Raw genomic sequence first — 15821 nt, 5'->3', positions numbered from 1 at the left:
GCAGGCCCAAGCTCTGGTCTGCAAGCTGCCTGAGCTGAGGCGTGGGCCGCCCCTACCCCGCCGCCCCTCCCCCGCCTCCCCAGCCATCTGCAGCGTTGGCAGCACAGAGCCAGGGTGGATGGTGAACATTCTGGCACCATCTGAGCAGGGCCGGTGTCTGGGGAGGGAATGTGGGCAGAGCCCGGCGTGTACACTCCGTCCACATTCCACCATCACTGTCTCCCCTTGGGGCCTGGGAGGGTGGGGACATTAGGGCTGGGGAGGGGTTGGTAGCCTGGCCCTCCAGGGCCCCCACTGCTTCTCATGGGCTATCTCCACCCTCCGCGTGGCCAGGATGGTGTCAGAACCCGAGAGGGCAGGAGCAGAGGTCACAGTCTGCCAGCTCGCATGATGGGGAAACCAAGGCCTTAGAGCAAAGAGACCAGGCCCGCAGCAAGCGGGTGGCGGAGCCCAGACAAAGCCTTTCTACCCGATGACCGGCCTCTGGGAGGGACGCGGAGAGCCCGCGCCCTGGGCGGTCCTCTCTCATCTGGTCCTGCCGTAGCCCTGTGCACCCAGAGGCAGGAGGGGTGTCCTCCGATGCTCAGCCTGCCCCTGGAGCCTGGAAACCTCGCCGAGTCCCCCTTCCTCCATTCCTCACCCAGCAATGTCCCCAGAGCCTGCGGGGAAGACAGAGAGGACCAAATGGCTCCAGCCGGCTGCTTTTTCTCATGTCTCCTTTTAATTGTTTTTCTCGATTCCCTTGCTGTCAACACCTTTTCTCAAAGTAAACCACATATGAAGAGTAAGATGGACAGTGTCATGGTTGCACAACAACAGTGTGAATGTACTTAATGCCACTGTACACTTAAAAATGGGCAAAACGGTAAATTTTATGCTATGTATATTTTACCACCAAAAAAAAAAATCTAAGGTATTCATTAGCAGCATTGCTTCATCTGCCATGTGCTTGGGAACGATATAAACCTGTGTGAACTATGAGCCCACAGGTCCTGAGGGAGGACAGGAAGACCGAGCTCCCGATTTACGAGGCCTCTTTCCACCCCCAGGATCCTTTCTGGCCCCCTGGGTTTTTCCTGGGGTTCACACGCGCTGGCTGCGGCTGGGCTGGCTGGGGTGGCAGACCCTTGTCCAGCTGCCTCCAGGGAGCTCTGAGGCCCTCAGAACTGAGGCTGGCTCTTGACGAGGCTCCAGGGTGGCTCGGGCCATCAGAATCACCCCACTCAATGCCTCGGGGCCACAACGGGGCCAGCCTTGAGGTGCTCCAGCTGGAGGTCCCCAGGGCAACACTGACCCTCCAGAGGCTGCCTCCCCTTTCTGAGGCCCCTCCCTGTCACTTAGCTCCCCGGCCCAGGTGCACTGGGTCAGGCAGAGGAAGAAGGCACCCGCCCTGATGGAGGGAGCCACTGACTGTGGGGTGGGGCCGCTTGGCTGGCCGGGTCAGCCCCTGGGCATCCCGGTTTCTTCATCTGCAAAATGTGAGTTCGGTGAGGGCTGTATCTCCAGGGACTAGAGTAGGGCTGGTATACAGTAGGTGTCCAATAAATGCTGAGGCAATGAATGAATGAATGGGTTGGACGGGCCAGTGCTGAGGTCCTCCTGGCTTTAAGGGCCCATTCGCTCTCAACGTTCCCCTCGTGCATTCATTCCTCATTCATTCGTTCCTCCCTCCCGCACGCACAGCACTCATTCATTCATGCACTCCGCCATTCAAGCTCACGCGGGTTCATTCATTCCCTGCCCCGCCGCCATTCCAGCCCCGGCTCCAGCGCGCACGTGGCGTCCCACGCCGGGGGTCGGGCCCCGCGCCCCCCGAGTGCGCCCGGGCTGGGCGCTGCGGGGGGAGCCGCCGAAGCAGCCGCGGCTGCGCGGGGCCGGGGCTGGCGGGGAGCCGGGCTGGGGGCGGGGGACGGGCGCTCCCTGCGGGAAGCCGGGCGGGGTGGGGGGAGCCCCGGCCGTGCCGGCTCCCGGCGCGCTCGGCCTCGCTTGGGGAGGGCGCGGGGCTGGGGGCGGCGGCGGCGGCGGGACCCGAGCGCGGCGGCGGCGGCGGCGGCGGCGGCGGCGAGCAGCGCGGCTGCCCCGGGGCCATGTGGACGGGCGGCCGGCGGCCGGGCCGGCTGCGCCGGGCGGTGAGTACCTGCGAGCCCGGAGGGCACGGCGCGGGCACGGGCGCGGAGGCGGGGCGGCGCCACCCACGCCGCGGGGCGGGCTCCGCGCGGCGCCGCAGGCGGCCAGCACCCGCCTCGGGCGAGCGCGCGGCTGTCCAGCCTCTGCTCCCCGCCGCGGCGCGCCCTCCGGGGCCGGGACGCGTGGGCCCCGCCGCGCACGCCCCAGCGGCCGGGAGCGCCGGCCGGGACTCCCGGAGCCGAGCCCCTCGGGGCGGGGCGGGGCCTCGGCCTCAGCGCGCCGCCCTGCCCCCCGCGCGGCCGGCCCCGGCGCCTGGCGCCGATCTGCGGGTCCCGGGCCCCGCGCGCCGGCCCTGGGGCGCGAGGGAGGGTGGGACGCGGGCCAGGGCTTGGCCTGAGGGTCGGCGCCCCGCTGTGTCCGGGGCCAGAGGGCCAGGGTGCAGGCAGGCCTCCACCTGCCCTGCGTCAGGGGCAGGGCCGGCCCCGGCTCGGGCAGGCCGCCGGGAAAGGAGCCGGAAGGAGGCTGGAGCAAGGGCTGCTTCCCGGCGCGTGTGCAGCGCGTGGGCGCGCGCCAGCCCTAGGCACCCTCGGTCTCGTTCAGTACCTGCCAGGCAGGTGCTATAGGAAACTGAGGCTCAGGGAAGCGAGGACTCCCCCAGGGCCGCTCAGCTGGCGCGCTCACCCTCCCTGAACCCCAGAACGTTGGATGGGAATTTTGGCCCTAGCGTTTCCGCTTCCTGCCTGGTGTAGAGGTGTTTCCTTTATCGGCTGGGCCCCACCCCATCCCGAGTGGGGTTCCTTTGGGCCAGGAACAGCCTGGGCCACATGCTGGCGTCCCCTGAGCCAGCAGGATGGGAGCAGAGTAGGCACCCAGGAGCCAGTGGCAGGTGGCTGAGTGAGCCAGGCCTGCAGATGTGGAGCTCTGGATGGCCAGGGTCGCCCACTGTGCAGGCAGGGGTCAAGGCGGTGGGCAGGGTCTCCGTGGGCCTGGCTCCTACCCAAGCCCCAGTGCCCTCAATCTCTGGGGACCATGGACAGGTCCCCGCCTTTGCTGGGGGCCGTTCCCCCACCCACCAGCCACGGCAGAGGCCCTTTCCCCTCCCAGGGCCAGTGAGGACAGTGGGAGAAAGCCCCTTATAAACTGTGGTGTGCTGGCCTGGCCAGGCCCGGTGTGGCACTGCCGGCTGGGGCAAGTGGCCTTTGGAGGCGGCTCTGCCTGGCATCTGTGACACGCAGGGCGGGGAGGCGGCGGCGAGGGCCCTGGCAGCGTCCTCGAGAACCCTTAATTTTCCCGACTCTCACTATAATCAGGGCGGTGCAGAGAAGCAAGCACGGTGCAGATGCGCCTTCTCCCTGGCTGCTCAGGGCGGGGGCACGGTGCTGCCTGCGGACCCTCCCGGGCTGTTGTCTCATATTTATAGACGCCTGCGCTCTGTGTGCTGGTTCCTCCATCCGCAGGACCTGGAGCTGTTGGTACCTGGGGCGCCGAATGGGGAAGTCAGGGCTGCCCGCGGGACGGCTTCCGTGGGCTGGGGGGTCGGTGTGGGACATTTCCAGGTGGGGAGGGGAGGGGAGTCAGAACCAGTCGGGAAGACCATCTCCCATCCACTGGCAAAGACTCTTGGGCACGGGGTCTGGCCCACAATAGTTGCCATTTATTGAGCACCTGCTGTGTGCCAGGCCCAGTATAAGCATTTTCACCCTCATCTCCACGGCAACACTTTGAAGTGGTGCCCCTGCTCCTATAGGCACTTAATGATGTTGAAGAATGAATGAATGAATGAATGAATGAATGAGTGGGAGGGAAGGAGAGCAATCCGGGAGTCCCTGGCTTGTTTGGAGACGGTCCACGAATAATTTCCCAAATCCCAGGAGGCCATGCGGCCCAGGGGCTGAGTAGGAGTTGAACAGGTGAGGGCAGAGCTGTGTCAGCTGCAGCCTGGGGTCACAAGGCATGGGAGGGGAGTGCAGTGGGTCCAGGGGTGAGAAGAAGCTCAGTCCTTCGGAGTGTGGAGGTCAAGGGCGTGGCCATGGGGCAGGGAGAGGTGGCTCCTCCCCCAGAAGCAGTAAAGATCCCAGGGGGGAGACCCCGAGGCTCACTCGTTGGCCCAGAATTGCCCCCAGCGTCGCCTCCCAGTTCCCCCTCCGGCCCCAGAGCTGGTCACTAGCCTGGCAGAGAGGCCTGGAGGGGAGTCTGGAGTCTTGGTTCCAGCTCCTCCTCTGCTACTGACTTGCTGTGTGACCTTGAGCAAGGCCCCACCCCTCTCTGGGGCTCAGTGTCTGAGGCGCACCATCTATCACAGTCAGGGGCCTGACTTCCACGGCCTGAGAGCAGGCACCAGGCTGCAGCCTGTGGTGGGCCAAGCTGAGCAGAGCTGTCTCTGTTGTTCAATATTACAGGAATGAATGAATGAGTGAGCGAGAGAATAAGGGAATGAATTCTACATCCACCAAGCATGCTCTCCCCGTGTACCCCACTCTGCGCCAGTCACTAAGGCCACTTAGGTGAATCTGATACAGACCTCGCCCTTCGGAAGCGCCCAGTCTGCTGGGAAACATGGACCTTGACTAGTGTGGCAGGTGTCAGAAGGGAGGTGGGTCCCCTTCCTGGCTGGGGACCCAGCAGTGCCTCCAGCTCCAGCAGGCCCTCTGGGGGCTAGTACAGTGGCCCCTGGGGGCTCCCCAGGGTGGGGACCAGCTAGTGCCCCTCTCAGGGAGCTGCAGTCATGTTCAGATAGCAGGCCCTGAACCAAGTCGAGGATGGAGATGGGCCAGGCCTGGGTCCTGCCTGGGGGAGACAGACACAGAAAGCTCCTGTCATGGTGCAGGTGGTGCGTACTGGTGTTACAGGGCACACAGATGGAGCAGCCATGGGGGGTGGACTGAAGGGGATCATGGGGGGATGGTGGGGGGACGGACAATGATGGGAGGCATGTAGCAGGACAGACCAGTGGATGGATAGGTAGAAAGAAAGCTAGAAGGATAGATGGATGAGAGGAGCTATTGATGGGGATAAGTGGCAAGATAGATAGGGATGGATGGGTGAATGGAGAAAAGAACTGATAAGGATACAGGGCTGGATGGCTAGAACAAGATATCAATGGGTGGGTACATGGGGGGACTGATAGATGGGAGGACGGATTTCTGATGCATATGGATAGGTCAGTGGATGGAAGGATCTAAAATGGATGGATAGATGTTGACAGATGGATGGATAAAAGGATGGATGGATACAGAAGTACATTTCAGAGGATAGATGGAACAGGCATGAGAAAATGGATGGGTGCTAAATGGATACAGTGGATGCTGGGGTGGATGGATGGGACTTGAATAATGTCGGTAAGATGATACAGGGATGGATGGATACAGGAAGAGCGGATGGACAGGCGCGAGTGTGTGTCAGTGAATGCACAGACACAGGCATGGAAGGGTGGGTCAGTGCACAAACGGACATATGTCGACGGATGGATGCATCCGTGAGTGGACAGACGGATACTTAGATACAAGATACAGTAATGGATGGATACATGGATGAATGAGTGGATGGATGGATGGATACAGGAAGGAGAGGATGAGTGGATGGGTGAGTACGTGGCAGCAGATGGCGGGCACAGGCGTGGAAGGATGCATCGATGCGTGAATGGGGACATGCTAAGGGAGGGATGGCTACAGAGGTGGAGGGGTGGCAGGATGGTTGGTTGGATGCTGGAGCATCCTGATTCCCTTGAGGCTCGCCTCTTGCTCAGGTGAGCCCTGGTCCCGCTGGGTCAGTGGTGATACAGCGGGGAGGCTGCAGGGCTTGGGAGAGGGCAGGGGGCCATTAGACCCCTCCAGTTATGTGTTGCTGGAAAACACGCTCTGGAAACAAGGAAGCGTCAGTGTAGCCTCTTGTAACGACAGGGATTTCCTTGTCTGGGGGACTTCTTGGAAGTTCTGGACGACTCAAGAATTCAGAGTGCGGAAACTGACGGCACAGCACGTGCGTGGATGCTGGGGACTCGAGACCGCTAAGGCCTGTGGCCGCGCTTGAGGGTTCTCAGGCCAGGGTGGAAATATCCAGAAGCAGTGAGGCGGGGTGGTTAAAAGCACAGACTTGAGAATTCCCAGACCCTCAGTGTCCTCTTCTGCAAAGGGGGAAGGTGATAGAAACTTCTGCACTGGAACCAGGGAGGCTTTAAGGAAGGTGACGGACTCCTGCAGGTGTTCACGACAGTACCTGGCATGTGGCAAGCTGCGCCTGCTTCCCAGGAGCCCCTCAGAGCCCATGGCCCCCTCCGTGAAGTGGAGTAGCAAGCCCTTGCTTGGGGGTGCCGTGAGAATGAGGGGAGGTGACGTTTGAGCTCTCGCGGGATACTGCCCCGCTCATCCTGCAGGGTCCCCCCGGCCCCCTGTGGCTGGGTCTTCCTCTTCCAGCCCCGGGAGGCAACGGGGATCGTGTGACCCTCTTTTCTCGGGCTCGCTGAGGCCAGCTTTCCACCAGCAGAGTGGGGCCAGGCGGTGCTGGAGGCGCTGAGGGGTCCTGGTGAGGGAACAGGGCATGAGTCCCTGACCTCTGGGGTGCCCAGTCCCGGGTCTGCCGAGTCTAAGCTGTGTGACCTCAAACAAGTCACCTCGCCTCCCTGAGATTCAGCTCCTTTTAGCATAAAACAGAGCTCTGGCAGTCCCACCTGACAGGGCTGGGTGAGGATCCGGGATGATGATGGGTGCACATGCCCCACATGGCACACAGAAGGGGCCCCGAAGCAGGGCTGGAACAGATGAGTCCAGAGGCAGGAGCTGCCGTACCGGGAGCCCAGAAGCCCTTTCGGGAGAGGCCGCCCCGGCTGCGAGCCCAGGCAGCCAGCAGCATCCTCCGGGGCCTCGGGCCCAGGCGGCTGAGAGCCAGTGGGTTGTTATGACAACGGGAACTTGTCTGATGCAGCCGGCAACTCGGGGAGAGGCTCTGAGGACCGCCTGGCTGGAACACTCTGGTGACCACGCGTCCTGGGGACTCGACTCATGAGAGCCCCGCGCTACAGTCCTGAGGTCCCACTGGATGCCAGGCTGCAGCTGAAGGCACCTAGCACCTGCCCCTCCCACCACTGCCCCTGGCTGGGTGTGGCTCCATCCCCATGTGCCGATGGGGAGGGGCGTGCCTTGCCTGAGGTCCTGTTGAATGTTGGAGGGGGTTTGAACTTAGATCTGCTCACCTCCCAGTCCGGTTCCCCCGGGAGCTGGAGGGCTGCTGCTGGGCAGGGGGCTGTCCAGGTGTAAGGGGGTGGCCGTCAGGGGCCTGCAGGGGACGCGGAGACACTGTGGCCTTCGCGAGACAGCCTGAGGTCCCTGCCCGTGCCCAGCCCCGAGGAGGTCCACGCCAGGCCTTGTGAACTGACGGCCTGGACCTGTGATGCTCATTCTCCTCCTCGTTCGTCTGAGAGCTCCTTCCTGAGCGCGGCTCTGTGCCCGGCCCCCTGTGGAGGGGACTTCTAGGGGACACGGAGGAGAACCGAATGATGGCAAACATGTCAGTTACAGAGGGGACCGTGTTACGGGAAGAGCAGGGGTTCTAAGAGGCTGTTGCGGGGACCCCCAGCCTGCTCCGGGAGATGGAAGGGGGCAGGCTGTGGAACCGAGCCCTGCAAGTTCCATGGGAGTTAGATGGTGAGAAGGAGGGAGGCAGAGCGAGTGGAGCGCTCCTGGCAGCGGGACCAGCAAGTGCAAAGGCCCTGAGACCAGGTGGAGCTCAGCAGGCTCGAGAACTTGATGGAAGTTCCTCTGCAGGCGGCGGTGGGGTAGCACAGAGAGAAGGCCCTGGGCGTCAGGGCTGGCAGGGGCATACGAAGGGGGGCATTGTCTGCTCATCCGGTCTGCAATTTTACAAGTTGATGCTGGCATGTTTATGGGATAGACAGAGCTGGACTGGCATAGGGTCAGGGGCCCCAGGGAGGGGTGACTGCAGGTGTCCAGGGGAGACATGGTGGCACCTGGGACCAGCGAGGTGACGGTGGGGAGGGTGGGAAGTAGTTGGGTCTGAGAGAGGTGGGGTCGCCAGGGCCTGGTGCTTGTGGGGTGGTGGGGGGGAGGGGAGAAGGGTGGGTCCAGGTGGCTTCTGTCCCTGTCCCGGCAGCTGAGCTCGTGGAGTGTTTCTGACATTCGGCAGGGGTTCTGGGGGCATCCAGGGAGGCGGCTGGCTGAGCCTGGAGAGAAGGGGCATCTGGGTGCTGCAGGTGGGCAGTCCCAGGTGCACGGCCCAAGCAGCACCAGCAGCCAGGGCAGGGATGGGGGTCACGGCCACCCAGGGCCTGGGACTGCCACCCCTATGCAAGCCCTCTTTTGACTCCAGTGCCCATGCAGCTGCATCCCAGGAAAGAGTCCTGCCTGGACCCCTGGCCTCCTGAGATGCCAGTAGGAAGTGCCAGCACCTGGCTGGGGCCCTTCTCTGGGTTAATCTCCCCTAGCCGGCTCTCCATCCAACTACGTCCTGGGCCGCCATGTGCCAAAGGTTCTTGCCACAGAGCATTATCAGCCACTGTTCCTCTCCTTATCCCCTGTATATCACTGAGGAATTGCACACAGCTGCTAGGAACAGAGACTGGAAATAACCATGGCTTAAATAAGACAGGGAGTTATTTCTCTCTCAAGTTAAACAAGTGCCAGAGGCAGGTGGCCCAGGGCTGGTGTGATGGCTCAGTGGTCATGAGGAACCCAGATTCCTTTTGTCTTTCTGCTCCTCCATCCTTTATATATGGCTTCTGCCACAAGTTTGCCTCATGGTGCAAGACAGCTGCAACAGCTCCAACCATCACTTCCATGTTCCAGATAAGAAGCAGGAGGGTGGGGAATGGGAACAAAAAGGGCAAGGGCAAGCTGTCTTATCCCTTTTAAGGAGCTCTCCCAGCAGTCAAATACAAGCACTTCTGTTTATATCTCATTGGCTAGCCCTGGCTGCAAAGGAGGCTGGGAAATGCAGTAGCTGGGTATCTTGCCTCCCAGAGTAAAATGAGGGTTCTTTATGAAGGAGGATAGGAGAAGGGTTGACAACCAGCGGTCGCCACCACGCCCTCCCACTGTGCCAGGCCCATGCAGTTCTAGTTTCCCTGCCTTTCCTGTGCTCATCCTGTCATGGCGGTTGTCATCGCCATCTGTGTCCTGTCTGCCTCTCCATGTCCCTGCGCCCAGCGCCGCACCTGGCAGAGGAGAAGGCGAGAGTGGAGCATGTGAGGCCCAGCCCGGGGCCCCTCCCTGCACACAGCAGGTGCTCAATCCGTGCAGGCTGCCTCCCCAGGCGGATGCAGAGCCCAGGACATGACCTTCTCCTCTCCAGCACTTTCTAAGCTCCGAAGCCCAGCTCCCATTTAGTGAGGATCAATTTAGGGGCGGGAGGCCCCTGCCACGTGCTCCCCGGATCAATGGGCAGATGGGAGTCCGGTGATGGCTCTGGCCAGTGAGGGACAGCTGGCCCTGCCCACCCTCCCCCCCCCCCCCCGCCCAGAGAGGGGCTCCAGCCCCAGGGAGAGAAGCGGGCTCAGCAAGGCGCTTGGAGAGCTTGGCCTCGGACGGACGGACGAGGATGCTCTCAGAGGCCGGCTCCCAGGCACGGGGCCCCGACCCCGGCAGCCCCAGGCGGGATGGCCACCGCTCCCTCACGGAGCCTGGGGCCGAAGGGCCCAGGAAGGAGGCGCACAGAGAGGGCGCACAAAACCGCCAGCCGAGCTCCAGCCCTGGGCGGAGCCCCGAGGGCCAGACCCCTCGCCCCAGCTGGGCAGCGCGGCCCCGCCAGGAGGAGACACAGACGACCCCTGGCCGGCCACCCACCCCAGAGCCCCTGGGCACGGGCACTGGGGCTGCCACCGGCCCCCTCGCCCGCCTGGGCCGCCGCCGGGAGGCCAGGCTGCCCTTCTCCAGGTTCCTGGACGAGGTCACTGTACGAGTGCTGGATCCTGGGACCCTGGAGGCCTTGCGGGGACTCAGAGGCCGCAGCCCGGAGCCCTCCCCGGGTGGGCAAGGCCCAGGCCCGGCCCAGGAGCCCCTTGGGGGAGCTGCAGCCCCACAGAAGATGCTGGCCCTGAGCCCTCAACTGTCCTCCGAGACGGCGGCTGAGGCCGCGAGCACAGCAGGGCCAGGCAGGGCCCTGGAGACGGGCGGGCTTCGCGTGGGCAGCAGCGAGCACGGAGGCCAAGCTGCCTCCCCCCGCAGGCCTCCAAGCCGGGTGAGTCTGAACCCCGGCCCAGCCCCCAGCAGCAGGCCGCGGGGCAGCGGTCAGCTGCGACCCCTTCCCTCCTCCCTCCATGTGCCATTTCCCCACCCGAGGTCCCTCATCACACCCCTTTTATAATATCTGTAATGAGAAAGACCTTAAGCGCCAAAAGAATGAATCTCTAAGGTGAAATTTCTGGCTTTGGGGCAGGCAGAATATTTCTGGACGGAGTGTGCATGAGGAAACAATAAGGATGACAATAATAACGTCACCCCATTGGCAGAGCCCTCCGCACTTTACCATGCGTTCTATTTAATTACCCCTTTGAATGTCTGAGCCTCGGACGCCGCTGCCTGAGGCAGGATGTTACAGTCCTGTTGGCAGCTCTGCGGGTCCACGTCCTTCACGGCTGCCCCTGTTTCCCGGTGTTGGAAACTGAGGCTGGGAGGGACCCTGGTCGCATGAGGAGGCCGGGCATGGGCTGAGATCGTCAGGTGTAAGCGCAGGTCTCTCTCAGCAGGCCCTCCGCGCGGGCGCACACACACGCACACGCTGGCCACAGACGCGGCGGCAGAAGGATCTGGAGAGATGCTCGGCCGTCCAGGGGGTCGAGCAGTATGAGCATCAGGAGGGCAGCCCCCGCGTGCTTGCACTCCCGCCTCGGGGCTGACCTTCTGTCCCCAGAGCCATCTGTGTCCCCAGGGGCAGGGCTGGGTCGTCACGGGCTGCTGAGGCCGTTGTCCCCTCCTGACTTCTCTGGGCACAGGAGCGCGGTGGGGCCGTAGGGCCAGTGGGGACCATCTCCCTGACCCCTCCCGGAATGTCCCTGTGGGGAGAGGTGGTTTGAACACAAACTCCTGGGCGGCCGCCGGGGCCGATACTCACTGAGTGTTGTCCTTTAAGCTCCGGGTCCCCAGCCTCCGGGCGCCACCGTTATGCCCTCCATGTCCAGAGGAGGAACCGAGGCCCTCAGAGGTCATGCAGAGGAGCCGGTTGGAGCCCCCTCTGCACCTCTGCCAGCTTGCCCTCCAGGGGTCCGCCTCCTTCTCCAGGGAGAGCTGGGGAGCAGCGTGGCTGGGGGGCAGTTCTGAGCATGTGAAGCCCACCAACCCTTCCCCTGCGGGTCTGCTGTGGCCAGCTGGGCCACACCCAGCCCGGGAGTTCTCAGCTCAAGGATCTGCTGCCTGCTGTGTGACCCTGGACAGGTCACCCACCCTCTCTGGGCCTCAGTTTCCCCGACCGTGGAGAGGCAGTAAAGGTCATGATTCTTCCTCTGCCTTGCCATGGGGAAAGCATCCTGCGGGTACCCAGTAAGCATCGTGTCCCCAGCCTCCTCCCCGGGGGCCTGGTGATCCAAGCCCCCTGCCTCTCTGCCGCTCTGGGCTCTGCACACCACACAGAGCTCACTCTGGGGACCGCTGGGCCCCGGGGGAGCCCAGAATGCCCAGGCCTCTGGAGGATCCTGCCTTGAGTCTCCTCACACACGCCCCGTGGGGCTGCCAGACAGCACAGAGCCTCGGGGATCAGTGGGTGCTGGGGGGGTGGGGCTGCGTCCTGGGGCCCAGCTGGGAGTGTCCTTCCCAAGGGGCCGGTGTGGGCTCCTTGAAGCAGGAGGTGGGCATCAGCCCCTACCCCACCCTCCCGCCCAGGGTCACATCCCCTGGTGGGCATCTACCCCGGGTCCCCTCAGCATCTCGGAACAGGCCGGTGAGAGACACCAGGATCGGGCCCATGGACCGAGCTGAGGCTCAGAGATCTGAGCCCTGGGAGAGCCCCATCTCCCTCGGCGTCTTCGCCTGTGTTTGTCGAGGGGAGTTAGAGCGAGTGGGGGGATCCCAGTGTGTGGCAGGAGTTCGCTCACTGGGATGATGATGGCAATGAAGATGACAACGATCCCCTTCTACTGGGCACCCCTGCCCCCTGGCCTGGACAGGCCTGTGTTCCCAGAACAGTTCCCAGGGTCAGGGTGCAGCTTTGGGAGGCAGGGCAGCCTGCCGGCTTCCAGCCATTATCCTAAAAGCCCCTCCTCAAGGACAGCGCCTGGAGTCCCACCATTGCCCACGTCAGGGAGGAAGCTGCAAGCCAGGGAGGGCCCTGGATTTCCCACCTGCCTCTGCCTCATCCAGCCAAGGGGCTCTGGGGGCTCCCTGGTCCTCCCCTTCACTGTCTAGCAAAAAGAAAATGCTGTAGATGGCCTCTGGGACCTCCAGCTGTACACTGTCCACAGCTCCCTCATACTATAGTGTGAATGACTCAAGCCATCCATTTCCTGAGAATAAAAGGGTCAGAGAAGGGAGCAGGAGGCACAGGGCCCTGGTCACGGAAGGAGAGGTGGGCTGGGGGTTCTGAAGGGGCCTGGGTGGGATTGTGACCCCTGAGCCAGGCCGGGACGTCCCCAGAGCTGCAGTCGATCCTGTCCCAGGGGCTCTCCTGCAAAGTGACCTGGGACAAGTTGGTCCACCCTCCAGGCCTCAGGCTCCCCCTCTGCAAGGCAAGCCGAGGTGCGGAATGGTGCCTCTGCCCGCTGGGGGACCCCCGAGGTGCCTCTGGAGGGGGCAGCTGCCTCCCCGCTCCCCAACTGTTACCACGTGGGAATGTGGGCCAGAGTTGCCAGATCTTCCAAAATTTCAGTAGAAGCCAAAAATATGGATTTTAAAATGAAACTCTCCCAATTTTTAAATGTTGGCTCAAATGTTTAAAAAAAATTTTAAAACCCTCTTGCAGGCCAAATACAACATGCTGGTGGGCCAGATTTAGCTCCGGGAGGCCAGTTTGCAGCCGCCGGCCTGGGCCTTTGCTCGGCACAGGGCTGGGAGCCCCGAGGCCTGAGGCCACTCGGAGCCCAGGGAGAAGGGGCAGGATTGGGACCGGGCATGGCTCAGACCGCAGCCCGTCCTCTGGAATCCAAGGGGAAGGACGTTCCCAGCCAGGGTTCAAGTCCCCAAATTGCTGGGTGACCTTGGGCAAGTGCTCGCCCCTCTCCCATCCATCAGCTGAGGCCAGGAGAGCAGGGCGCCTCCATTGGCGTTCCCGCTAAGGTCCGAGGATGTGCCACTGTGTGGCCAGCACAGGCTAGCCCTGTGGGGGATGCTGAGGGACACGCGGCTGGCTTCCCGCCCCCAACCCTCGTCCCGGAGACGCCCCCGCCCCCTCCCCCAACTTCCTCCCGGAGACCCCCCCGCCGCCCCCCCCCCCCCGCCGCCCCCCCCCCCCCCCCCGCCGCCCCCCTCCCTGCCCAGTCTTGGTCTCCCGGGCCGGGCCGACTCCGCCCCTCCCTGAACCCTGACCTGGCAGAGCCCCCTCCCCCGTCTACACTGACCCGGTTGGCCCTCTCCTCCGGCGTTGCGGCTGTGAGTGCGGACTCCGTGCTGACGGCTCCAAGATTCGCTTCTCCCGCGCCTCCTCTGGACTCCAGACGCAGGTACCCTCCTTGTGAAGTCCCCGCTGGGCCGTCTGACAGACGCCCCTGGGCCTGAGCCCCGATCTTCTCCCCGCTCCTCCTTGGCGATTCCCTCTCCGCTCCCGCCTCTGCTCTGTCGGGGCTCCGAGCGCCTCCCCGCACCCCGCCCCGGGCCCCCAGCGCCTGGATTTGTGCGGGCGCCTCCGGCTGGACCCTCCAGCCCTGCGCTGGCCCCGCGGGGCGTCCTCCACGCGGCGGCAGGCCTCCTCTGCGCAGCCCTCCGGGGCTTCTGACCCGCTTGGGATGGAAGGCCAAGTCCTGCCGTTGGCCCACGAGGCCCCCCAACTCGGCCCCTCTCCCCACTGGTGGCGGAAGCGCCCCAGTCTCAGCAGGTACCGTGCCGAGCTGGCTCCTCCTACCAGTCTTTGCTCCTGTTTGGCCTTGACCTCCCTGTTGACAGGTGCAACCCCAGGGACCCGGCCTCCCTGTGCTCAGCAGACTCTCCTGTCAGGCACACTGGGGCCCAGGGCGCTGCCCCGATGTCCCTGTGATCTGTCCCTCTCGAGAATACCAGCTGCGTGAGGGCACAGGATTTCCTCTAGTTGGTTCACTGCTGAATCCTCTGGAACAGGGCACACAGTTAATGTTTGTTGAATGAATGCAAGAAGGCAAGGAGTGATGTAAAACATCTTAGAAGGACGTTCACCCCAAATGGTTAAATTAAAAGGCTGGCTCTCCAGAGTCCTGGCAGACCTTTAGAAGCCCTGTCCCCAGGACAGGGCCACCTGTCACTCACAATGTCTTTTGAAGATTTTCCATCCTCCCTATGTGAGAGATTGAACTCAGAGAGGTTGAGAGCATTGTCTGAGGTCACACAGCTACTTAGGAGGCCCAAGTTGCCGTCAGTGGGAGGGGGGTGGTCCCTGTCTTGGCTGTGCCTGGAATTTGTCTCCCCCACTCCAGGCCTTGTCTCTGCCCTCCTTTTCCCCAGCTTGTTTCCTCCCCTTGAGGTGGTGTTGGGGGGAGCAAGATAAGGGGGAAATTGAGGAAACGAGCCCAGAGTGGATAGGAGGAGGCCCTAGGGGCTGAGGATTGGGGTTGGAGTCTGAGAGGCCAGCCGCAGGCCCCGAGGGAGGGCAGGACGGGCCCAGGGTCACACGGCGAGCCAGGACCAGCACCCAGCAGGCCCCCTCCGACCTGGACTCACTTTCCTGCTCTCAGTAGTTCCAGGAGCCGCAGGATTTAGGGGATGGGAGCAATGCAGCGGCCGGACAGAGCAGCAGTCACACGTCCCGAGGTGGGGGCTGAGTGGGACTGACCCGCACGCGCAGGGGGGCTCCTGGGCAGGGCTGTGCGCCAGGGGGGATGCAGGCTGGGTGCCCCAGGCTCGGGGCGGGCTTTAGGGAGGGGCCGTGAGAACAGACGGAGGCTCTGTGTGGGGGCAGATGCCTCTGAGTGGGGTTCAGAACCGCCCCGTCCATTCAGGCTCGTTGGGGGCCTCGGGGCTGGGACCTGGGGATGGAGACACCGGGACCGGAACCGAGAGGCCCTGCTGTCAGGGGGTCATTTACAGTGCAGGGCGGGGGTCGGACAAATGACCAAGGAGGATGAGTACCCAGAGACAGGGTGTGGGGAGAGGTCATCTGGTTGGGGAGAGGGGCTGCTGTAGACAGGTGGTCAGAGACAGAAGGTGCCAACCACGCCGAGATCCGGGCCGAGCATTGCAGGCGGAGGGAAGTGCAAAGGCCCTGAGGCAGGGGTGAACTGGGTGAGCTTGGGACCAGCACAGTGGCCAGTGTGGCCGTGCATCTCAAGTGAGGGGCAGGTGGCAGGGTGTGGTCAGAGGGTCAGGCAGGGCCAAGTCAGTATTTATCACCCCTCACCGAGGCCTGGCTGGGGCCACAGAGTTGCCTCTGTCCACGGCCTCTTGGGAGCACCTGCTGTATGCCTCAGTCACCATGCCTAGGGTCACCTGGAGGGTGGCAGCTGTGGAGACTGACGAGAGCCCCCTTCCCAGGTCTCCGGCTCCTGCACGCAAACCACAGGGCTGCCCTGGGAGCCTCTGTGCATCTGTCAGATGGGGAGACAAGACCCGGCCCACGGAGTTCCTGCGAGCATT

The 15821-nt window shown here is 63.3% G+C and overlaps 1 protein-coding gene across 4 annotated transcripts in view; it reads left to right on the top strand.

The window, feature by feature from the left end:
- Positions 1 to 1938: 1938 nt before the first annotated feature.
- BEGAIN (brain enriched guanylate kinase associated) overlaps positions 1939 to 15821 on the top strand; it is a 48090-nt gene continuing 34207 nt past the window's right edge. For 2 of the 4 annotated variants that reach the window (XM_070249476.1, XM_023628393.2), the window contains exon 1: positions 1939 to 2129. Coding sequence is in view for 2 of the 4 variants with exons in the window: in XM_070249474.1 (XP_070105575.1) it covers positions 2088 to 2129 (42 nt within the window). In the remaining 2 variants the exon portion in view is untranslated. The remainder of the gene's footprint in view (positions 2130 to 15821) is intronic. The other 2 variants (XM_070249474.1, XM_023628394.2) reach the window with 1 other exon arrangement.

This window comes from Equus caballus, chromosome 24 (genome assembly GCF_041296265.1).
Source record: "Equus caballus isolate H_3958 breed thoroughbred chromosome 24, TB-T2T, whole genome shotgun sequence".
Classification (NCBI taxonomy): Eukaryota; Metazoa; Chordata; class Mammalia; order Perissodactyla; family Equidae; genus Equus; species Equus caballus.
The sequence above is the reverse complement of the archived record's forward strand: the minus strand, read 5'-3'. Positions and strand labels throughout refer to the sequence as shown.